This window comes from Hemicordylus capensis, chromosome 10, assembly GCF_027244095.1.
Source record: "Hemicordylus capensis ecotype Gifberg chromosome 10, rHemCap1.1.pri, whole genome shotgun sequence".
In the NCBI taxonomy this organism is placed as follows: Eukaryota; Metazoa; Chordata; class Lepidosauria; order Squamata; family Cordylidae; genus Hemicordylus; species Hemicordylus capensis.
In genome coordinates, this window is record NC_069666.1 from 23,847,043 (window position 1) to 23,871,367 (window position 24,325).

General features: G+C 45.6%; 1 protein-coding gene across 3 annotated transcripts in view; it reads left to right on the plus strand.

Moving 5' to 3' along the window:
* Positions 1-9,561: 9,561 nt before the first annotated feature.
* CHRFAM7A (CHRNA7 (exons 5-10) and FAM7A (exons A-E) fusion) overlaps positions 9,562-24,325 on the plus strand; it is a 94,070-nt gene continuing 79,306 nt past the window's right edge. Inside the window, exons 1-2 of one of the 3 annotated variants that reach the window (XM_053271643.1) lie at positions 9,562-11,118; positions 17,993-18,132. In XM_053271643.1, coding sequence (XP_053127618.1) covers positions 11,037-11,118; positions 17,993-18,132 — 222 coding nt within the window. In that variant the 5' untranslated portion in view covers positions 9,562-11,036. Of the gene's footprint in view, positions 11,119-11,293; positions 11,352-17,992; positions 18,133-24,325 lie in introns of those variants that run through there. The other 2 variants (XM_053271644.1, XM_053271645.1) reach the window with 2 other exon arrangements.

Consider the following 24,325-nt stretch of genomic DNA (forward strand, 5'->3'; position numbering starts at 1 on the left):
AAAACGTCAAGAATAATGATCAGCCTTTGAGAACAGCAGAACTGGCTGTGTTTCAGAGTTCTGCACACATTCAGGCAAAGGACAGAAATTGGGGCTGGGGGGCATGTTGGGTGAGGGAATTCAGTGCCCCAACAACCTCAGTTTTCATTAAAGGTAAGTTTCTCATCCCTTGTGACTGTAAAGTATAGAGGCATCATGGGGAGGGCATGTTAGGGAGGTGTGTGTGTGTGTGTGTGTATTTATTATTATTATTATTATTATTATTATTATTATTATTATTATTATTATTGCTTGTTTACACAGTCAGTTGTTGTTGTAGTTGTTGTTGTTGTTGTTGTTATTACATTTATATCCCGCTCTTCCTCCAAGGAGCCCAGAGCGGTGTACTACATACTTAAGTTTCTCCTCACAACGACCCTGTGAAGTAGGTTAGGCTGAGAGAGAAGTGACTGGCCCAGAGTCACCCAGCAAGTCTCATGGCTGAATGGGGATTTGAACTCAGGTCTCCCTGGTTCTAGTGCAGCACTCTAACCACTACACCACGCTGGCTCTGTGTGTGTGTGTGTGTGTGTGTGTGTGTGTGTGTGTGTGTGTATATATATATATAGAGAGAGAGAGAGAGAGAGAGAGAGAGAGTTAGTTTATGTATTGTTAAATTTATATATCTGCCTTTCATTAAAAACAATCCCAAGGCGGTATAATTATAAAATTATACCTGGTGTGGAGAAAAAGGAGAGGAAGATTTTTTTGTTTCTTTCATAATACTAGAAACTGGAGCCCTATCCACATGTTCAATGCACATACAAATATGACAATATGACTAATACTTTCAACAAAAGTTCCCAAAGTGGTGTGTGTGTGTGTATGGCTCCCTGTCCCTAAAGGGTGCACAATCTAAAAAAGAATCATAAGATAGATGCCATCAACAGCCACTGTGCTGGGGATGGATAGGGCCAGTTGCTCTCCCCCTGCTAAATATAAGTCACCTCTTTAAAAAGCTGCCCTTTGCTCTGTTAGCTGGGACTGCAAACACACACACGATCTGTACACTGTACACTTGTGCAGACCTGAATGCACATATACTTCTTCACACATTGGCTGTATTCTTATGGTGAGAAAAGTTAGTCCAAGGAGTAGCTGGCTAAAATTCAGAGCCATAAACACTCCCAGAAACCGTGTGTGTGGTGGAAATCCTGGTCGGAGGACCAGGAAGTGATCATGTTCCAGGTGTGCAGTAATGGTTGGGAGCTGAGGAACCTCAGATCTGAAGTACAAATAGCTCAGGTTGTACTCAAGAATTCCCAGTCCTCTGGCCAGGCCTTCTGCTGCCACGTGTGTGGTTTTGGGAGTGCACATTTCTCTGAAATGTAGCTGGCCACTCCTTGATAACATTACCGATTGTAAGAACACAGTCATTTGGTTCAACGACTACCTCATGACTGTAGGTAGGTAAACTTACGAGCTCCTCTGTGCATTGAAGGGTTCACCTGGGTTCACTTCTAAAACGAATGCATGGGCAATCATTCACGCAAAAGCATGTACATGAGTCTGGATACCTGAACACACATATAGACCATGTTCTTATGATTGCAAAGCTAGCCTGAGGAGGGGTTAGTTAAGATGCCAGAGCCATGTATGCTCCCAAACAGTGATGGTGTACGAGGGAGATACCCTGGTTGGAGGATCAGGAAGTGAAACATTTCCAAGGCATGCTCATAGTTTAGTGTTGTTCTGAGTCAGCATCAGCAATCTTAGATCTCAGGTATGGTGGCTCAGTGCAGCACCAAACTGTGCTCATGCCTTGCAGATGATAACTTCTGGTTCCTTTGATCAAAATTTCCCCTTCACACATGATCACTTTCGGGAGCAGGTGTGACATCTTAGCTGTCTGCTCCTTGGACTAACTTTGTGATTGTAAGAAAATGGTCCGAGTATAATGTCTGTATTATAGAGACATTCATACAGATAATGTATTATACAGACATTAGGATGGTCTTCCAGTGGCACCGATTGACAGTCAATTCCTAACAGACAATAGGAAAAGGAATAAACTATGGAACTCACTGCCACTAGACATGGCAATGGCCGCTGGCTTGATTGATTAAGTGCTGTCAAGTCAGTGTTGACTCTTAGCGACCACATAGATAGATTCTGTCTATCCAAGTGGTTTTCTTGGTAACATACAGGAGTGGTTTACCATTGCTTTCTCCTGTGCAGTATGAAATGATGCCTTTGTCATTGTCACTGAAGTGATCATCCACCTCCCTAGCTGGCTTTAAAAGGGGATTAGACAAATTCATGGAGGAACAGTGACCTCGTTCACATGGTCATTCAAGGTCAGTAACCAGCATTAGTGGTTCCTAATTAGAACCCATGCCTAGATTTACCAATGTTGGTTTATGTCCTGAGAGGAATCTGAGTTTCCCACCTTGTCATAGGTAGGAATCATGATTATGATCATGTCAGTCACCAACTTTAAACCTAGATTTGAATGATTGTGTAAATCAGACCACACCTCTGTATACATAGACCTCTGAATACCTTGGGAGGCAGCAGAAAGGAAAGGCAGGGCCTTCCTTTCCTATTCATGGTCATATAAAAGTGACCTGGTTTGTCAATGCAGGAAGCCGCAGAGCTCAATTTGTGCATTAAGAATGGAAGAAGAAGATCCCCAGTGGGGCAGGCCAGGGGTCATCGGAGACAGCACCCCCTCTTCTGCAGTCACTCTGATTAGCTGTTCTCTGGGTTGGATTATTTTGGATCATCTACAGTGTCAGGACCCTGCAACCCCAAATCTGCATGGCTTCAAACAGAACACAGCAGATTATGATAATGTTGGCTTAGGAAGTGGATAATTCAGTGTTTTGAAGCAAGGTTTTAAATATTTGCCTAAAGATTAAGTTCCACTCTGTGTGAGAGCCTCCGTTTTTCACACACACACACACACACACACACACACACACACACCACAAGGATTTTGTTGTTGTTGTTGTTAAAAAGAAAATTGAACTGACCGGCTCTATTTTATGGGGATATGTGGATGAAACAGTGGCATGAGTTGTTAGGGAAACATTATACATTTTATACACTTTGGGATCAGTTAAAAAAACATGGAAGACGGAAACAATCTGCAGAAAAGGGCTTACTACCATGTTCTTTCTCAGAAACCTTTTCTCCCCCCCCCCCGCCTTTACATCTTTTTTCTTGGATACTCAGCTTGTTATGTGTAACTTGAGCACACAGTGAGGTTGGTGCTAATAAAAGCTTTGACCTTATCAAATAAGTGAATTTAGTTCAGCTAAACATTCTTCTCTCTTCAGACTTTATATGGTACATGTGTTCCAGTGTCTGAACACACGTACTTATGCTAGTGTGGTTGTGAATGACTGCACATGTGTTCATTTCCAAAACGTAACCTGGGTACAGGTCCCTCAAATGAATGCTAGCGATAGGAAGTGTACTGCTGTGCATGTGTAATGTGTGAATAACTGCACATGTGTATAGCTCTGGAAGTGCACACACTACTCATATGTTCATTAAATACTAGGGATGTGCACAAATCATTTTTTAAAATTCGATTTGTACCCGAATCGAATCACCCCCGACATGTTTTGGGTCCGAATCTGGCCAGCTAGCACAGGGGCGATTTGTTTTGTCCACAAATCTCCTGAAACAGGTAGATTTGGGTACAAATCATTTTGTACCCAAATCGATCTGCACAGACAGCAGTGATTCTCTCAGCAGCAGGAAGCGGGTGGAAAAAAATCTCTTCTCTTTTCCTCAGTCAGGAAAGCAGGAACAAAAAGCAGGGAATCCACTCCGGGCAGCAGGCAGGAAATGCAAAGCAAAGCTCCTCTGGCTCTCTCTCTCGCTCTCGCTCTCCCTCTTCTCCCATGAGGCAGGAAGGCAGAATGGTGGCTGCCTGCCTCCTTAAGTCAGTTTGAAAATCCCTCCTTCGAACTCCCCCACCTTTGTCCCTTCTTTGACCCTCCCCCTAGCCAATGTGGGGCCAGTCACCCCTGGCAACACAAGATTTGAATGGAAATAAGCCAATCAGGAACTAGGGGGGAATCGCCAGCCAGTCGTTGCACACTGTTAAGTCACCAATCTGAAGCTTGGGAGGGCGGGATTTTTTTTAAAAAAAAAATCATGACAAAATGGAGACAGCAAGAGAGATCACAACAAAATGGAGGTCTGAATCTACAAATTTTTCAAGTCTGAAATCTGGGCGATTTATTTTGGACCCGAATCTGGTCAGCTAGCACAGGGGTGATTTGTTTTGTCCACAAATCACCCCAAACAGGTAGATTTGGGTACAAATCATTTGATACCTGAATCCATTTGCACAACCCTATTAAATGCAATGTGTGAATAGGGTTACATGCAAAAAAGAGAGCCCTGACGGGATCAAACCAGACGCCTCAGCAAAATCCCCTCTTTTGTTTAAAAGTCCAGGAGCCATCCTGTCCTCCTTTGGGTTTTGCTAACTCTGGAAATGTTTTCACTTATGTTGAAGGGGATTACAAAATGTATATCATGAACGTATCTATCTATCTATCTATCTATCTATCTATCTATCTATCTATCTATCTATCTATCACATTTATATACCACCCTATATAAAATCTCAGGATGGTTTACAATCTAATCAAACCATAATTAAAAATCATATGAACAGATTAAAATGATCATGCATAAAGCTTTAAAACATCATAAATGATAAAATAGGTGTGTTTTCAAAAGTCATTTAGAAACCACCAGAGCGGGGGAGATTCTGATGTCATTCTGGTGGGTGTTCCAGAGCTCTGGGGCAACCCTAGGGAAGGCCCAGTTTGGGGTCACTACCAAGCGAGCCAGTGGCAATCACTACTGGACCTCCCTCGATGAGCTTCATAGGCAGTGGGGTCCATGAAGAAGAAGGAGCTCTCATAAATACCCTGGATAGTTCCCAGATATTGTTGGACTACAGTTCCCATCATCCCCTGCCACTATGGCTGAAGGCAATTGAGAACCCATACCATAGTCTTAGAACGCCTGCCTTAGTCCCCAGTAACCTACTGGTCTGGAACGAAGTCAAAGTACATCTAACTGAAACAAATACAGTCATATTCCTCCCCAGAATTAAATATATATCTTTTGCCTGTCCGTTCCACTCCTCTATGTTGTTTTTGCTGTGTATGGATTGTAAGCAGGGCAGGGCAGGGACCTGTCATCTTGTACTCTGCAAAGCATCACCTGCACTGATGCTATCCAAACAACAGTCTTATGTCAAATTCTGAAATCCTGCCCTAATTTCAGACTGGTGTGAAACTTCACCTCTGCTTTAGTTCTCATCGTAGCCTTTTGTACTCCTGGTTATGTGCTGTTCCACCTCATAGATTTGGATTCCCTCCCAAAACTGCTGGATAGCTCTGGGTATGTCTCACTCTCTCTCTGATTCACTCTCTTTGAAATGGAACTGATAAAACCTGCTTTTTAAAAATGTTGCAAGCGCAAGTCAAAGTCATATATGAAAGAGGGCAGATTCTGACAGCATCATACAGATCCACATGCATGTCTCGCCATTCAGAGCCAATAGGGGTGTGCATGGAACTGATTCAAGTGGTTCAAATTTGAACCACATTTGAATCGGACCACTGGCCCATGAGCTGGTTTGAGTCAGGCTGGGTCTCCCCTCCACCGCCTTTGCTAGTAAAAGGGAATCCTCACCAGTTTCCCCTTTACAAGCATGCCCCCTTGAATGGCTGAACTGGTTCTGAACTGGTTCTGAACTGGTTCCGTTAGAAATGGGGTTGGTTGACGCAAACTCAGACCGTACCACTTTTTTCGAGTCTGGTCTGGTGAGAGTCTGAATCGGGCAAACTGGGCAAGTTTGATTTGAACCAAGTTTGAATAGAACCAGTTCTGCACACCCTGGTGTAGCATCTCACTGTTAAGGAGAGAAATGTGAACTTGGTTGAAAAAGTTGAGAGCCAGCATGGTTTAGCAGTGCTTAGAAGATTGGACTAGAACTGGAGAGACCCAAGTTGAAATCCAGCCAGAAAACTCACTGGGTGACCCTGGAACAGTCACTTCTCTCTCAGCCTGGTCTACCTCACAGGGTTGTTGTGGGGATAAACAGAACCATGTTCACTAACATGAGCTCCTTGGAGAAAGAGCAGGATAAAAATGTAAAAAAGATGAGAATGGATGGGTTTGGAACATGTAAAGTAAAGTAAAGTAAAGTAGAGTGCGCCATCAAGTAGGTGTCGATTCCTGGTGCCCACAGAGCCCTGTGGTTGTCTTTGGTAGAATACAGGAGGGGTTTACCATTGCCTTCTCCCGCACAGTATGAGATGATGCCTTTCAGCATCTTCCTAGATCACTGCTGTAGGTGATTCCCATATAGGTGTTTCCCATAGACTGGGAAACCTACCAGCAAGGATTTGAACTGGCAGCCTCTGGCTGCCATTTCCCCACAGTGCCATTAGGTAAGGTGTGGGGAAATTGCTTGGGATAATTTGGTGAGAATGGTTACACACTCCATATATGACATTATTTACTTCCAGCCTAGACACAGCTCAGCTGAAAGAGGAGAAAACAAGCCTTCTCCAGTTGTCTGTGCTCTGCCCAGAAAATAAAGCACAAATCAAACATAGAAATAAAATGTGTAACATTTATTGCATCACATTGGGTTTAATAGTATGCAGATATAGGGCACTCTTTACAGTCTGTGCAAGGCCAGCTGATGAGAAATCAGGAGATTCATGAGCAATTCACCTTTCCAATTTCTGGTTATAAGAACCCAGGGTTTTTTTGTTTTGTTTTTTTGGTGTGTTTTTTTGTAATGTCAGATCAACACCATTATTAATAATAACCTATATTACATTTGCAACCAGCTTGAAGTTATTGGGACAGGAGGCGTAAGACTGCAGTGCTACGTGTGTCTAATCTGAGTATCCCTCAGTGTGCTCAATGGGACCTACTTCTGAGTAAACATGCACAGGTTCAGACTGTAAATCCATAATTTTGGAGTCCAGATGCCTTCATCTTTTACGTAGCAACCTGAATATGAAACCTGAATATGAAACCTGAAATGCAGAGAACTTGCATTTTGGGTGGTATAGAAATGTATTAAACAAACAAACAGACAAATAAATATATAAAATATGCCGGTGTTGGCCACTGTAAAATCTTGCCAATCTAAGGGAAGGTACTTGCACACAAACCCTCAAGGATATGCATCAGAGACCCGTGGCTTCCTAATGTGTGTCTGAAGTGCAGTTAGAGAGGAATGGATTTGGCACATAGGAACATAGGAAACTGCTATATATTGAGTCAGACCTTTCTAGCTCAGTATTGTCTTCACAGACTGGCAGCAGCTTCTCCAAGGTTGCCAGCAGGAATCTCTCTCAGTCCTATCTTGGAGGAGCCAGGGAGGGAACTTGGAACCTAGATACTTTCCCCAGAGTGGCTCCATCCCTTAAGGGGACTATCTTCCAGTGCTCACACTTCTAGTCTCCCATTCATATGCAACCAGGGCAGACCTTGCTTAGCTAAGGGGACAAGTCATGCTTGCTACCACAAGACCAGCTCTCCTCTCCATGCTCAGAGACACACTGGCCAATAATGTTGCATTCCAACCTGAGGTTTCTGGCACAGAAAACAGGAATGCCATTGAGAGAAGGAGCAAGAACTCTGTGTTTCGGACCAGGTGTGATTATTCCTGGGAAGAGCTCTTTATTTTTCTGACCAAATCATGGCTTCTCTCTATGCACTGTGATAAATTGTGAAATGTGCCTCTGTACCAAGTATGCATGCCAAAAGGGGGGAAATGTTTGCTACATAAAAGTGTGTGTGTGTGTGTGTAGGACTGACTTACAATGATCAGTGCCATAATTATTAGAAGATATCAACAAAGTGATCACAACAAATGCTCTAAAACATGTTTTATTGTATTTACAATCTGATCTCTAATGTATCTGAGAGGGAACTTAGAAATTTGTCCCAGCCTGCACAGAGAGAAGAGTACCTCAGAGCATGTGAAAACGGCCTCCACCTCAGTACTAAGTAACCATTGTATTTGCAGTGAATCTTTTCTTCCAGCCCCTGAAATCTCCTTCTCTCCACCCTTTCTGAAATCTGAAAACCAGGTAATTACGGCACATTTAATGGGAAATAATCCCGGTTTATTGTTTGTTTATTTATGCCTGTATTTATTTTATTCGATTTATATACCGCCCTTCCTAAAGGGGCTCAGGCTGGTTCACATTAAAATAAAAAATACATAAGAAAACAATTAAATTTTTTTTAAAAAACAGATTAAACATTACAATTAAAACTAGATATTAAAAGCCAGGCTAAAAAGATAGGTTTTTAAAGCTCTCTTTAAGGCCTCCAAGGAAGATAATTCTCTGATGTTCATGGGGAGCGTGTTCCACAACCCAATTGCGTCCAATGGATCTGTGATGTGCCTGCCCCCAGGGAGGGCGGTAGCTCAGCAACACAGAATATGTCCTCGGGCTTGTTTAAAGGAGGATTTGGAACAGTGCTTTAGTATATGATCGCAACTCATGCACATAAGACATTATGCCTCAACACACCTGTGCTTTCTGGTCCTTGAACTCTGCTGATGTTCAGAGACTCTTTCCTCCAGCCAATCTCATAAGATGACATGATAGATACATAGAAAGGGGAAATACGTTTGCAGAAGTTCTAGTGCAGTTCTACTTCAGATATTCCCTTGTGGCAAGGAGTTTTGCCAGCAGTATCAAGGCCAGGGGCTCTAGAGGAGCATGAACCTCTCGCTTTACTTTTCATCTTGAGAGCTGTCTCTCTCTCTCTCTCTTTTTTTACAATAGCTGACATAAGAAAACGTTGGCATGCTTTGAACCGTTGAACTCCACAAATGTTCTTTTTGTGGAGTCCACATTTTATTTATTTATTTATTACATTTATAATAATTTATTACATTTATAATCTTCCTCCAAGGAGCCCAGAGCGGTGTACTACATACTTAGGTTTCTCCTCACAACAACCCTGTGAAGTAGGTTAGGCTGAGAGAGAAGTGACTGGCCCAGAGTCAGCAATTCTCATGGCTGAATGGGGATTTGAACTCGGGTCTCCCCGGTCCTAGTCCAGCACTCTAACCACTACACCACGCTGGCTTTCATCCCTGTGTCCCCCCCCCCCCCCCAACTGCACATTTTGTGTCTGGTTGCACATTTTAAAAACCCTTGATATTTGTGACAAGAGAGAAGTTTATTCAGTCATTATCCAGCAAACATTTACAATAAAACAGTATGCATTTTACAAATTATAACCTGGCCACACCAGAGATAATGTCATTATCCACATTAGTTAAAAGATAATTTAAGTAAAATTTATCAGGCAAATTATCTACCATAGGAGATATAAGTCTTGAACGGAGTTCACTATAAAAATCACAATGAAGGATAACATGCGAGGTGGATTCTCTAGCCCCCGATATATGGGATGAAAGAGAAACCCAGGTTCAATCCCTGGCATCTATAGTTAGGGCTGGGAAAGGACCCTGCCTGAAACGTTGGGGAGCTGCTGCCAGTCAGTGTAGACAATCCTGAGCTAGAAGGAACAAAGGCCTGACTCAGTATTGGGCAGTTCCCTATATTCTGAGGATGGGGTTATAGCTCATTCCAAGCTCCCTGCCTGAAACCTCTCCCTGGCCGGCATCTCCCAGTCAGTGCAAAGAATATTAAGCTTGCTGAGCCAAAAACGGTCTGATTTTGTAGAAGCCGCTCCTTCCCTCCTCCCTCCCCCCGAAGCCCTGCAGGGCAGACCCGCCTGAAGTCGCACATCCAAGTCCCAGGAGGGCTCTCTCTCCACGCGGGGAACCCTCCGAGGCAGGCTCCTCCGAGGCAGGCTCTCACGGCTGCCGCAGAAGCACGAGACGCGCCTCCGGCCAGGCGGTCCCTGGCCCCGGGCCGAGCGAGCCGGCGAGCGGACGAATAACGAGGCTGGGGGAGGCAGGCAGGCAGGCAGCCTGGGCGGGAGGAGGAGGAGGAGTCCGCCTGCCTGGGGAGGCTCGCTTCTCCCTATAAAGCTGGGGCCGGCGGCCGGACTGCGGGAGCTGCATTTCTCCTGCTGCAGCGGCGGCCCCAGCAGCAGCCTCTTGGCAACTTGCGTCCCTCGCCCGCGCCGATGCTCACCGGTGGGGCTCCTCGGGAGGAGGGAAATCCGTCACGTGGAGCGAGGCGGAGGAGAGGCAAGGCAGGCGATTAGCATTCCAGCGACAGCTGGCGAAGGAGCCACTCGGCACTACCAGGAGGAGGAGTCCCTGCCCAGCCCGGCGGTGCCCGCGGGGCTCCCCCAGTCCGGGCTGCGCGGCATCCCTGCCTTGCGTGGCTCTCGCCAAAGCGCCGCCGCCGCCTGGGGACTGGCTGGGCAGAAGCGCCGCGGCCGCCGCCGAGGGATGGGGCTCCAGGAGCTGTCCGTGGTGCTGATCATCGCCGCGGGACTCATCCACGGTAAGCCGCTGGCGCTGCTCGGCGACGAGGCGCTGGGAACTGTCCGTGGTGCTGATCGGGGCTCGCCTCCCTCTTGGAGTTGGGCTCGCCTGCTCCGCGGTACTCCCCACCGAACCACCCGGCGCCCAGATAGGTGTCAACAGACAGAGCCCACCTCCTGCCATAGTGGGGGTGGTCCAGCCGCGGACTGGATAGGAAGGCGAGGGTGCCTCTGAGCATGGGAAGAGTACCTCTCCACCATCCTCCCCACTGTCCAGGTCCACACGTTTGGTGGTCTTTGCGGGGAGGAGGAATAGCAAACCAGAGCGTGTTAAGTCCCGAACCGGGAGGATTGCTCCATGGACGATTGTGCAGATCTGACATTTCTGTTTCTGAGTAGGCGTCACAGCGACTAACAAACAATAAAGCCAGGCATTAAAAAGAACAACAATAAAACTCTGATTGTCACTGCGAGTTTCCTCCTCGCCTGCAGTGCTCGGGACTTGCCTCTTGAACCAGCTTCTCCCTGTAAGACTGCAATTGGGCTCACCTGTGCATTATAGAGCATTCAAAATGCCCCAAAGGAGGTCCAGTGAGCTTCAGCTGGGAGGGATTTCGGATATCCACTTCTCTCAGTTCAGCCTGGAGCTCAGAGGTAGCATTTCCAAACGGCCGCTGGAATAAATTTTCCAGGGAAAGAAAATCACAGTAAAACTCCCCTGGCTATATCTTGCCTGCAATATTCAGAACTGACTGTTTTAAAGTGACTTTTTTGAACATTTCCAATTATAGATACTGTTGGATTTGGGGCTTGCAGAGAATAAAAAGCTTGAAAGTAATGCAGGCAAAAATAACTATTTTAATCCAGTTGATCTCACAGGGAAAGATGTAAGCATGTGCTTAATTCTCCAATCAAAATCCAAAATGCTTCATTTTGGACCATGCACAAGGTGCAAAAAATCTTATATTTAGGAAGTTAGTGCTTAGCATTATTGTTCTTTGGAAAAAAATAGAATAGCATTTCCTTTTTTAAAAAAAACCCATCTGTTCAAGTTGAATTGTAAAAGTGGTTTATACAGATATTGTTGATTCCTGCAGATTATGTGATGCTCTGCAGAAATGTTTATTTTAATGGGGTTTTCATGGTTGGGGTTTGGTGAAAGCAGCAAATAAAGAAGGAAAGGCATTTTTTTCAGAAGTAAAATGTGAAAATGTTTGATGTTCAGGAAGTCAAACAATTGAATGTTTGTCACATTTCAGATTGCTGTGAAACTTCAGTCACTTTTTGCACAGCAGTTTTCTGCACTCCTGGTTAAGTGCTATTACATGAAAGTGGGGCATATGAAACGTTGTGGGGGAAAGATTTTCCCGTAGGACTTCTCTATAGATTTGAATTCAGTGGCTATGAAGTTCTCAAACAGCCCCTTTGCTAAGCAGGGTCAACCCTGGTTGCATTTGAATGGGAGACTGCATTTGGGAGCACTGTAAGATATTCCCCGTAGGGGATGGGAACACTCTGGGAAGATCGCCTACATGCTTGCATGCAGAAGGTTCCAAGTTCCCTCCCTGGCATCTCCAAGATAGGGCTGAGAGAAAAACTCCTGCCCTGCAACCTTGGAGAAGCCACTACAGTCTGTGTAGACAATACTGAGCTAGATGGACCAAGGGTCTGACTCTGTATATAGCCACTTCCTATGTTCCTATGAAACCACCTTAAGTGGTGCAGTGGGGAAAATGCTTGACTAACAAGCAGAAGGTTGCCAGTTCGAATCCCTGCTGGTACTATATCGGGCAGCAGCGATATAGGAAGATGCTGAAAGGTATCACCTCATAGTGCGTGGGAGGAGGCAATGGTAAACTGCTCCTGTATTCTACCAAAGAAAGCCACAGGGCTCTGTGGGCGCCAGGAGTTGAAATAGACTCAATGGCACACTTTACCTTTACCTACCCTGTTTCCCCGAAAGTAAGACCTACCCCGAAAGTAAGACCTAGCAGTAATTTCTGATGTACCGCTAATTGCCCTAGTGCATTTTGGGGGGCTAAAATTAATATAAGACACTGTCTTATTTTCGGGGAAACACGGTATGTTCCTATGACTGCTAGATTGCCCTGGATAAGCTTCACTCTGTCTGACTCAGCTGACCATTTCCCTCCAATGGGACTGATCCAACCTGCCTCACTGAACATCTCCATTCATGCAGAGCCACACATGCAAGTACTAGGAGCATGCAAGCCTTTTTGTGATGTAGGAATGGCTACGCCAGAGTATTTTTTGGTGGTACAACTGACGCGGGATTGTTCTTGTTTTGTATACCATAGACAACGCATATATCAGGGGTTGCCAAACTTTTAAAAACAACTGTATCTCTTCGTTCATCAACCTTTAGCCTAGGTACCCCATAGAGATTTGTAGTGTGTGTGTGTGTGTACACAGACACACACATACAGGCACACACTTAAATGTTACAGTTATAAGACTGGCTACTCCAGCCACTGGTTTCCATCAAGACTGTTACTCATAAGTACCCTCACTGAAATTTCAAAAAGAATGCTTGTAACTATAATATAATTGTATTTCATAAATGTAATATTTAAGTGTGTGTATGCACATATCTACATAAAAACCACAAATCTAAGTGCTACGGTTAGGGATACACAGGCCACTACAGTCATTCGCTCACATGCACACGAAGTACTCATAAGCAATCTTATTGAAATTAATGGGGTGAGTTTACCTGCCCTATAAATTTCAACAGGAGTGCTCAATGCTAATTTTCTGAACCCTGTCAATCAGGTTGAGGGGAGGGGCTTGCAGAGATCCAGCATGCAGACAGCCAATGGGAAGTAGAGGAAGAGGATCTTCACCCACATATCGCTGAGGATGATTCAGCTTCAAGTTGGTGATCCTCAGACGGGGAAAAAATAGCAGAGCTGCAGTATGGGAAGGCAGGAGAGGAGGATGATTCTGAGTACCCCCAGGAGCCCTTCAAGTACCCCTAGAGGTACTAGTGCCCCCTGTTGGGAGCCCCTGATATAAATGATATTTTACCGAGTAATGTAACATGACAGGTCTCTGCCTGAATGAGCCTACAATTTAAATTTCAGCTGAGGACAGGAAGAAGAGTTGAAGGAGCTTTTCAATATATTTATCAGGATTGAAAACAAAACTGGTGTGCTAATTCATATCTTATACAATGGGGATGGGGCCATGCACACATCACCATCCATGAGACTAGGCTTACACGAGGAGAGGAGAGCTGGTCTTGTGGTTGCAAGCATGTCTTGTCCCCTTAGCTAAGCAGGGTCTGCCCTGGTTGCATATGAATGGAACACTTGATGTGTCAGCATTGTAAGATATTCCTCTTAGGGGATGGAGCCACTCTGGGAAGAGTATCTAGGTTCCAAGTTCCCTCCCTGGCAGCATCTCCAAAATAGGGCTGATTGATATTCCTTCTTGCAGCGTTGGAGAAGCCACTGCCAGTCTGTGAAGACAATACTGAGCTAGATAGACCAATGGTCTGACTCAGTATATGGCAGCTTCCTATGTTCCTATGTTCAGAAATGTAATGTGAGAATCAGGAACTTCGTTGAAAAGGTTGAAAGCCAGAGTGGTGTAGTGGTCAGAGCATTGGACTAGGACTGGGCAGACCAGAGTTCAAATCCCAGTTCAGTCATGAAACTCACTGTGTTACTTTGAGCCAGTTACTTATCTCTCAGCCAAATCGACCTCATAGTTGTTGTGAGGATAAACATTAGAGAGGAGAGCTGGTCTTGTGGTCACAAGCATGACTTGTCCCCTTAGCTAAGCAGGGTCTGCTCTGGTTGCACATAAAAGGGAGACTAGAAGTGTGGGAACTGTCAGATATTCCCCTTCTTAGGGGATGGAGCCGTTCTGGGAAGAGCAGAAGTTTCCAAGTTCCCTCCCTGGCAGCATCTCCAAGATAGGGCTGAGAGAGATTCCTGCCTGCAACCTTGGAGAAGCCGCTGCCAGTTTGTGAAGACAATACTGAGCTAGATGGACCAACTGTCTGACTCAGTATATGGCAGCTTCCTATGTATGTAACTGTATACTCTGGACTCCTTGGATGAAGAACAGACATACATGTTAGGGGAAAAAATCAAACAAACAGGTTGATATCTTAAGCCCTACAGATGAGGGCAATTAGGAGCCAATCACCCTTGACATAAGGGGCACCATAGTCACCCTAAAGTAAAGAAAGTTTAGTTTTGACTCCTGCAGACAAAGACTGCAAGACCCCCATATTTGTGGCCTCCTGTGGTTCCAATATACTAACATGAATTTACTAGGTTTTCTGTAATGGGGTTTCCTATAATGGAGTTCTAATATCTGCACATGTAAGAGTTGTTTTAATTTTTTTTAATCCCATATTTATGGATGGCTTCCCCCGCTCCGCCCCGCCCCACATGCTTGTTTTCTTAGTAGGTAAATAGACTTTCTCCCATGACTTAATGTATGGAAAATCAACAGAAATGTAAGAAGGTAATATTTGCCCAGGAGGCAGGAAGTCCCGGGCATGTTTTGAGGATGCATGGTAGAGCTATATTGCTGAAGCTAAGGAGGTCTGGTCAGTGTCCAGCTGGAAGGTCAGCGAGAACTCCCTGGGGCAGGTGGGGTGGGGGGAGACTGCTCCAACTCACCTCCCCCCACCAGATGATCCCTAAAAGGCTGCTGGAACCACGGATCGTGCCATGCAGTGTGGAGCTCCAGAGGCCTCTGGATATCCCACAATGCACCATGCCATGAGCGCATTGATGGGATCCCCTGTCAGACGGTCACTTTAGGTGCCCATCTCTGGGTCTCCTTGGGCTGTGTGGGGTCCCAGGAGACACACGCTCCCAGCAGCCGGGTTGAGGGAGAACTTGTTCCCGTAACTCATCTTAGAGCTGGACTTAGGAGTGTAGATCTCAGTGCTCCACATGGACAGCTCCCGAGGGCTAGGCTCCGGAGAACAGCCTCCACCTGGAGGTTCAGTGATGGAAGAAAGGTAGGCTATAAATGTTATAAAGAAATAGCTGTGATCCAGGTAAATGGACAGGAAATGTGCCTCTTTTCCAGATTGCATGGGGATTATCTTGAGGATGTGTATCTTGAGTTCAGTAGAGCACACAAACCGAATGCATTGAACAACAGGCACAGATGTGGTATTTGTGGTCAGCAATGGCTGAGGACCTGCAGAATTCTGGGGAGCAGTGATGACTCACTCAACATGGACAGGAGATAGTTGGACAATCTCCTGTTCCTGATGGGAGAGACCAGAGACAACATTCACACACTCTGTTCACTGTCACTAGGCACCTCTAGGCTAGTGGGAAATGGAAAATATATCAGAAGCCCCTTTCATCATTTCTGGGTGGGAGGTGGGCCTTGGCCATCACTGGTCCCTTTTGGTCCCATTGATGAGTCATGATGGGGAATCCAGTTAGGAAAGAGCCCATGATAGGGGGTGAAGGACATTCATGGACCCACTGGTGCCTGAGGGTCCCCACATACCTGCAGTCAGCCCTCTCATTGGCATCTCCATTTTTAAGAAAAGGTGGGAAATGTGTCATAATCTCCCTCCAGACCTCGAGAGGCTAATGTCGGTCAAAGCCAACGACACTGGGCAGAATTTCATCAGAGAGTTCCTTATGTCCCTGTAAGATCTGGCTCAATTTCATTTTTTCTGAACAACGTACACACTCATCAGTGTATCTTTGATGAATTTGTTGGAGACTTGTCAATAACATATTATTAGGATTAATTTGGAAGTGTGTCGGCTCTTGCATTTTGCTTTAGCCAATTTCCATTCTCTCTCATCCAGCCCTCTTCCTGCTTGGTAATTCCAGAATGATCTGACTGAATAGTGTCCCTCCATTTCCCCTGCAGCTGCAATTGGGAAGGATGGTTTACCTGTTGCCAAGTTCAGCAAAATATAACTTTCCTCCCAGAGGCAGTTGCTGGTTAGAGTGCTAGACTAGGATTGGGGAGACCCGAGTTCAAATCTCTGGGAAAAGCACTGGGTGATCCTGGGCCAGTCACTTATCTCTCAGCCTAACCTACCTCACAAGGTTGTTGTGAGGATAAATGTGCACCGCTTTGGGCTCCTTGGAGGAAAAGCAGGACATAAATGTGGCAAATAATTAAATATGGTGAGCTCTTTTGTGACAGGGAATGGTCTTTTCAATCCTTTGCTATGTCAACAACTTTTTGTGCTTGAAAAATGAAACATAAAAGTAAGAGTCACCACTTTAAAAGGTAACTTTCTGCCCAGTCAAGCAGGGGCTAACTCTATTGGCTAACGAACTGTACTGTGTATGGAAAGTATATAGATAAAATTGACACTGACCTATTAAAAAATAAAATAAAAAGCAGGTCAGTATCATCTGTTTTCCTAACCTTCCTCCAAGAAGCTTAGTGTCCACTGCTAACTTAGAACCTTTTTGAAGTCGTGATTCTCTTTGCTGAGCAGGGGGAGAGCAACTGGCCCTGTCCAACCCCAGCACAGCATCCCTCCAGTGGCTGTTGCTGGTGTCAATCTTACGTTTCTCTTTTAGATTGTGAGCCCTTTGGGGACAGGGAGCCATTTTATTTATATCTCAGTAAACCACTTTGGGAACTTTAAATATTCATAGTATAGTATAGTATGGTATTGTATAGTATAGTATAGTGTTTCCATGTTAACCTTGCAACAGTTCTTTGAGGTGGTCAGGACTGAGACAGAGAGAAGAAGACATGCCCATGGTCAACAAGTTAGTGTCATGGGTAAATGGGGATTTAAACCCATCGCTCTCTGGATCCTACTGTTTAAATGCTCCTTTATTGTTTTTTAACAGGGTTTCAATGGCTTTTTCACTGATTGTCAGCAAGTGGCCAGTAGATGGTGCTAATAAATAGCCCGGCACTTTTTAACACAGGAGAAGGCAACCTTGGCTCTCCAGCTGTTGTAGCACTACAACTCCCATCGTCCCCAGCCACAATAAATGGTGGCTGAGGATGATGTGAGGTATTGTTCAACCACAGCTGGGGAGCCAAGTTTGTCTACCATGGCTTTAATGTCTGGATCCCCCAGAAAATCTCTCAAACAAGGGGAGGTGGATGGCTTGCTTGGCAGAAAAACCTCATCTGGATCCCCCAGAAAATCTCTCATCGCAATTTGTGTTTATGGTAGAACAAATTTCCACCTGGAAATGCCCTTAGCCTCTGTATGTGCACTGCCCAGCACCCCCTGCAATGGGAGAACACCTCCACCACTCACCTGGCCTCTGTGGAGCTGATCCCCTGCTGGTGGCCAGGTGAGTGGTGGAGGTGATCTTCCATTGCTGGGAGGTGCACTGCTGCTCTGAGCAGCGTTCAGGTGTGGCAACAGCAGAGATTGATTTACTCTTAAAGGTGCCCCTGGCGGTGCCCGCACTGGCTGCTACTAACCCCAGCCATCTGGTGCCTGAGACAATGGCCTCCCCTTGCCTCATGAAAGGGCTGCCCCAGATCAAGTTTGTAAGCTTTTCTTCATGTGCTTCTGTATTTCAAGTGTCCCTGCAAGGAGAGTACCAGAGGAAACTCTACAAAGAACTCCTGAAGAATTACAACCCACTGGAAAGGCCTGTGGCCAATGACTCCCAGCCGCTCACTGTGTCGTTCAGTCTCAGCCTCATGCAAATCATGGATGTGGTGAGTCTTTTTCTGTTTGATCATGCTGCGTGCATTGTTGCCGAGTGTTGTTCCATGCTTCTGATTCCTTTTGTCAGAAGTAAATTCTGGGGAAGCCTCTTAGAGCAATCTGTTTCCTTGTGGGGAGAGAAAATGGAAGACACCATTGATAATAAAGTATTCTTTGGCAAATACATCAATGGAACAAATGCAAAGCATGAATGTAAGCGATGCTATTAAACAGCATCAGTCGCTCAAATACGACAGCACATACTTGCAGGTCCCCAAGGATGCTCTTTGTGAGTCAGCTCCAGGAACACATACTGCTTTTCTCACTTACTTGTCAAATCCGCTTGTAATTGATTTGCATAATTTATGCAGGTTTCAGAATTCAGATGTAAGCAGTTCTGGGTCCCAGAGCATGAGCTAAGGGCACACAATACAGCCACCTTGCTGAAGCTAAGCAGGTCTTGGTGTGCTCTGTGCCTGGATAGGAGACCCATGCATGCCACCACTTGGGGTGGACAGTAGCTCATTGGAGAAGGTCTCAGGTTCAATCCCTGGCAGCATCTCCAGGTAGATCTGGGAAAGCCCCCTTGCCTGAAACCTTGAAGAGCCACTGCCAGTCAGGGAAGACACCATTTGGAATCAACCAGAGAGGTAGGAACAGAACCACTGTAAAATGGTGCCACTCAATCCCTCCTGCTCCACGTGAAGGATACCATGCTCAATGGTACCGAAAGCTGCTGCGAGTTCCAAAAGGATCAGCAGAATCACACTCTCTCTGTCGATTAGGGGTGTGCAGAACCAGTTTGAATCAAACCCGGTTCAATTTGAATTGACCCAGTTCAACCAGTTCAAGCTCGAGCCTGACCGGCCCGCAAGAGAGGGGGCCATTCCAAGTTTAAACCGGTTCAAATCAAAATGGCCTAGTTCGACCAGTTTGAGATGTAAAAGGTCATCCTTAACAACTAAAAGGGGGTTGAAATTGGAATTGGAATCTGAATTTTTATTTCGGTCACTGACCAGACAAAAATACAACACAATAGATAAGTAGTAGGGGTGCGCATGGAACTGGCTGGTTCGGTTTGGTTCAAGTCCAAACCAGACCCAAACTAGACTGGGCTAGTTCAGTCTGGCACCCTCTCGAACCCCACTCCATCCAGTCCAGGTTGCAAACTTTTAATTTTTTTTAAAAAAATTAACTTACCCCCTCTGGGGGCTTCTCCAAGGCAGTGTGTGTGGGAGGGGTGGTTGACCGAGGTTCCCCCTCCCCCACTGGCCTTCCTTCCTTAAAAAACAGCCCTGTTCAGCCATGTTTGGGCATTTTCTCCGGTGTGGCATCCATTTTGGAGGCCGCCATGCTTGCTCAATGGGCCACTGTGTGGCCTGGGGGGAAGGCCTGAACTGGCCAAAGAATGGCTGGATGGGGCCATTGTTGAAGGAAGGAAGGCCAGTGGGGGAGGGTAAACCTCCGCAGACCCCCCCCCTTGCTGCCACCTCAGAGAAGTCCCCCCAGAGGGGATAAGTTTAAAAATAAAGAAATATTTTTTGTAAAAGGTCTGCAAACCCCCCGAATGGGCCAGGGGGGGTTGGTTTGGGGTTGAGCCAAACTGGTGGAGGGGTTCACTGGCCCTCCACCAGTTGAGCCAAACTGGTGGAGGGCTAGGGAGAGGGGTGAACACAGGCCCTCTCTCCCCTAGCTATGCCCCTGACCCCAAGGATTGGTCTAATAAATTGGGTTTGTACTAATTCTAGGGGGAGGAAATCCTTGGAATTGCTCAGCTGGGCTCCATATAGTAGTTGGGCAAAATTTTCCCCTTTTAAGACTTGAATTGCAGTGGGGACATAATCACCTCCCTTCCCGAAAAAGAATCTAATGAGCGCCATTGCACTCTTTTGTGTCTCTTGCGTAACGTGGCATTGATGTGTTCTCCAATAACCATTAAATTGGAAAACCACACCCAAATACTTGCCAAAGTTTATGTCCCTTTCTGTTTTCTTCATTTGGGCAGGATTTCCATTTTCTGCAGGAAGTCTTCTTCCCTTTTATAGCTTCCCTGTCTCTACTTGATAACCATGCTGGTGTCCCTCTGAACTTGATGGTACCTTTTCTCCTTCTTGGTATACATTCCAACTGTGCTTCTAGTATTGTGGTTTTAAATAAGTTTCATGCTTTCTAGATTGATTTGACCCCCCTGACTTTCCCTTTCAACTTCCTTTTTACCAGTCCTCTCATTTTTGAGAAGTTTCCTCTTCTGAAGTCCAACACATCTGTGTTGGACTTCCTTGACCAGGAAGCCAAGCAAGCACCAACCTAACAAGCAGTGTGGGAACTAGTTTTGAAGTTGAGCAGAGTGTGTTACCTTGATACATTTATTTATGTATTTATTTATTTTTCTGAGTCCTCCTGAGTGTAATGTGGTCTGCTTTCACTGATCTTAGCTAGCAGAGATTAAGACTGGTGTATTGAACCTGCTCCTATTGCATGGGAGAACATTCCATTGAAGTCCACTGACCTCACATAATTTGTAGAGAGACTTTATGTAATTTCTGCTGATGTTGCTCATAGAATCGTAGGCTACAAAGGACTTGGATGCAACCAAATTCAGCCCACATATCAAGACCACAGTCAGTCACAAGGATAGAGGGGAAAATGAACTTGTTTTCATCACACCACTGAGACAATAATTCATACTCAAGTAAATAAGATAACAATGGTTACAATACCATTGGTAGCCTTGTGGGGTGTGTGTGTTATTTTCTGATTCCAAATACGGTATGGTGTTTAATTGCAAGGTTATAAGAAGTGGCTATTTACAATATATACTGCCTTTCACTAAAATTAATCCCAAAGCTGTTCACAACATATTAAAAGCCATACAAATATGTTTTACAATTAAAAATACAACTATTATTGTGGGTTTTATTATGGGAAGACAAAGCATCATCTGAATCAGCCAGATATTACCTCTTTGCAGATTTTTGGTATTGTAAACATCTTGCCTATCATAGGATGAGAAGACAAGTTCTGTGTAGCTCTGTGATTCTTTTACCAGGTAAAGTAGCTATGTGTTCCTTCAAGTTGTGCAGGTTGTAGAATCCAAAGGAAAGAGTTGTGGTATGCAAGGACAACACAGTGGAGTGGAATCAAGAATATTAAATTGTTTAATGAAATAGGTATTATGTACAGAGACAAGTGCAGACTGCTCTTGCTGCTGGCTGTTTGTTAGCCCTGCCTCTTGTTAGCCCTGCCTCTTGTTAGCCCTGCCTCTTGCTGCTGGCTGTTTGTTGGCCCCGCCTCTACTTCAGTACGGAAATACAAGTAACTCAAGCCCCATTCAAAAGTTGGCCTAGATCAAGGAATAGATCAACCAAAAACATCATACAGGTGTGGGCAAAGGGTCTTTTTGATCCCAGTGGTGGCCACTGAGTTTGGCGCTGACGGGGAGCAAGAGGTGCCTTTAAAGAGTGATAGCAATAGCAATAGCAATAGCACTTACATTTATATACCGCTCTATAGCCGGAGCTCTCTAAGCGGTTTACAATGATTTTTAGCATATTGCCCCCAACATTCTGGGTACTCATTTTACCGACCTCGGAAGGATGGAAGGCTGAGTCAACCTTGAGCCCCTGGTCAGGATCGATCTTGCAACCTTCTGGTTACAGGGCGGCAGTTTTACCACTGCGCCACCAGGGGCTCTTTTTTTCCTTATTACTCTGCTGGCACCTGCAAGCTGCCACGAGCAGTGGCACCCCACCCAGCATCAAGTATGGTGGTTGCCATGGCTCTGGCAGTCACCTGGCCACCATGAGGCCAGGTGAATGCTGTGAGGCCAGGTGAATGCATTCACAAAGGCCAGGTGAATGTTGGAGCTGCAGCAGCTGCTATGTGGGATGCCAGGTGGGGCCCCACTGCTCATGGTGGCTTGCAGGTGCTAGAGGTACCACTGGGAATCACTTTTAAAAGGCCCCTTTGCCCCCCCCCACCAGTGGCCATCACTGTTTAATCCTCTTCTTTCTAGCTCTTTGTCCATAATGCATCCCTGATTTTCTCCCACAGGGAGAAATGATACAGGTCCCCATATCGTTTTCTCCCTCTGGAATAAAAGGATCTGGGGGAGCAATTTTGAGTCGACCGGTGACTGGGCAGAAAAGGGTTAGCCCCCCTTTTCCTTCCACCCCCTCATCCTCTGCTGGAACTTGAAGGCACCCTGTAGTTGCTCTACTCAGAAAGCCTTTGAAGTAAAATAATCCTGAAACCTCACATGATGAAGTGTCCGTCCACCCACACTCGTCTCTGTCGTAGCAAGCCAAGGGGATATGTGGCCACAGTTAAGTTTGACAGCACTTTATAACTGGATATTAAAAAAAATAAGTGTGTGTGTGTGTGTGTGTGTGTGTGTGTGTGTGTGTGTGTGTGAGAGAGAGAGAGAGAGAGAGAGAGAGAGACAGAGAGAGAGAGAGAGAGAGAGAGAGAGAGAGAGAGAGAGAGAGAGAGACTCCTTAGTGATAAAAAGAAAGAACCATAAAAGTATCTTTTCTACAGTCTAGAATTCAAAATCTGAAAGGGTGAGGGCCTTTTTCCACCATTGCTGTTTCCTTCTTTCATTGCATGCATGCAGTCATAAGTTAATTAATGATGGTTATTTAAAGATGAACTTCTGGCCTTCAAGAGCTCTTCCACTGCCTGAATTGCCTCAACAGATGTTCAATAACAAGACACATTAGGCACACTGGAACCGATCTTTAGATGGTGTTTTCCTCTAATTACAACAGAAACGGTCAGAAAATTTTTCCCACCTGATCATCCTCTCTCCGACTTAAGCCAGGTGTATAAGTTGTGGAAGAAGATGTGTGGTAGGTGCTGAGGCCAGAAGTCCTGTGTACTTTCCTTGCCTCTCCCCCGTAATTAGGGTTACCACCATAGGTCCTCATTTCCCCAGGACATGTTCTCATTCTCATGCAAAAGAGTAATGTCCTTGAGGAAGGTCCGTCTATCTGGTATTTGTCCACCCCACACGCAAGTCTTCCAGAAAATCTGGCCCCCTTCAAGGCAGTGTTGTGTGGGGTTAGGGTTAAACTTAGCGACCCCAAATGGTTTAGGTTCGATTTCCCTGGGGCAAGGTTGGAATGGACGCAGGAGGCTCAATTTTAGGTAAAACACTATTCATGAAGCTTTTATTCAGCATCAGCAAATATGACAATCAATAATGATAAAGGCAAAGAATATAAAAACAGGCAAGAAGACTGTGGCCACATTCGGAGACACATGTAACGGGGTCCAGAGTTGCAAGAACCTGTGGTTTCCTTATCATTACTTCTGAATGCATGCAACTCCAGTCCCATCCATTGTGTGACCGAAGAGTCAGTTTGGACCCATCTTTTGCAGTGGGTTTCACTGCTCAAAACTGAGGGGGCATGCAGAGATGTACCTTGGTAATTTTGGAGCCTGGACCTAAAGGTCTTTGGAGCCCCCTCCTGCCGCTGCAAGTTAAACATCATTTTTTAACATGTAGGTTCCTGAGGGCACAAACCACATCATCTAGAACAGATTAAAGAGGAGGAGAGCTTGTCTTGTGGTAGGAAGCATGACTTGTCCCCTTAGCTAAGCAGGGTCCACCCTGATTGCATATGAATGGGAGACTAGAAGTGTGAGCACTGGAAGAGATTCCCCTCAGGGGATGGAGCCACTCTTGGAAGAGCAGAAGATTCCAAGTTCCCTCCCTGGCAGAATCTCCAAGACAGGGCTGAGGGAGACTCCTGCCTGCGATCTTGGAGAAGCCACTGCCAGTCTGTGAAGACAATACTGAGCTAGATAGACCAATGGTCTGACTCAGTATATGGCAGCTTCCTATGTCCCTATGATTTGGGGTCCCCCAGGGAGTGTGGTGACCCTGGACTTTGGCCCCGAATTCCGGGGGTAAGAGGACCTCTGGGTCCATGGAGCCTCTGTTCCGTCCAAAAGCGGCACTGGAGGCTGCATTTTGCCAGACTGGAGTTGAGGGAGGAAGCTCTTCCTTCTCTCCCTCCCTGATTGGCTGTGCAGGATGTCCTTCAAGCAAGAAAGAAGCCCACACAGCCAGTTCCCCCTGCTCTCTGCAGTTTCACTGCATCATCTTAAATTGAGTCACCTTCTATTCGGGTAAGTACGGTATCAGTCATATAAGAGATATACTTGTCTAAATCAGCCAACCCAAATCTGATCCTGTTT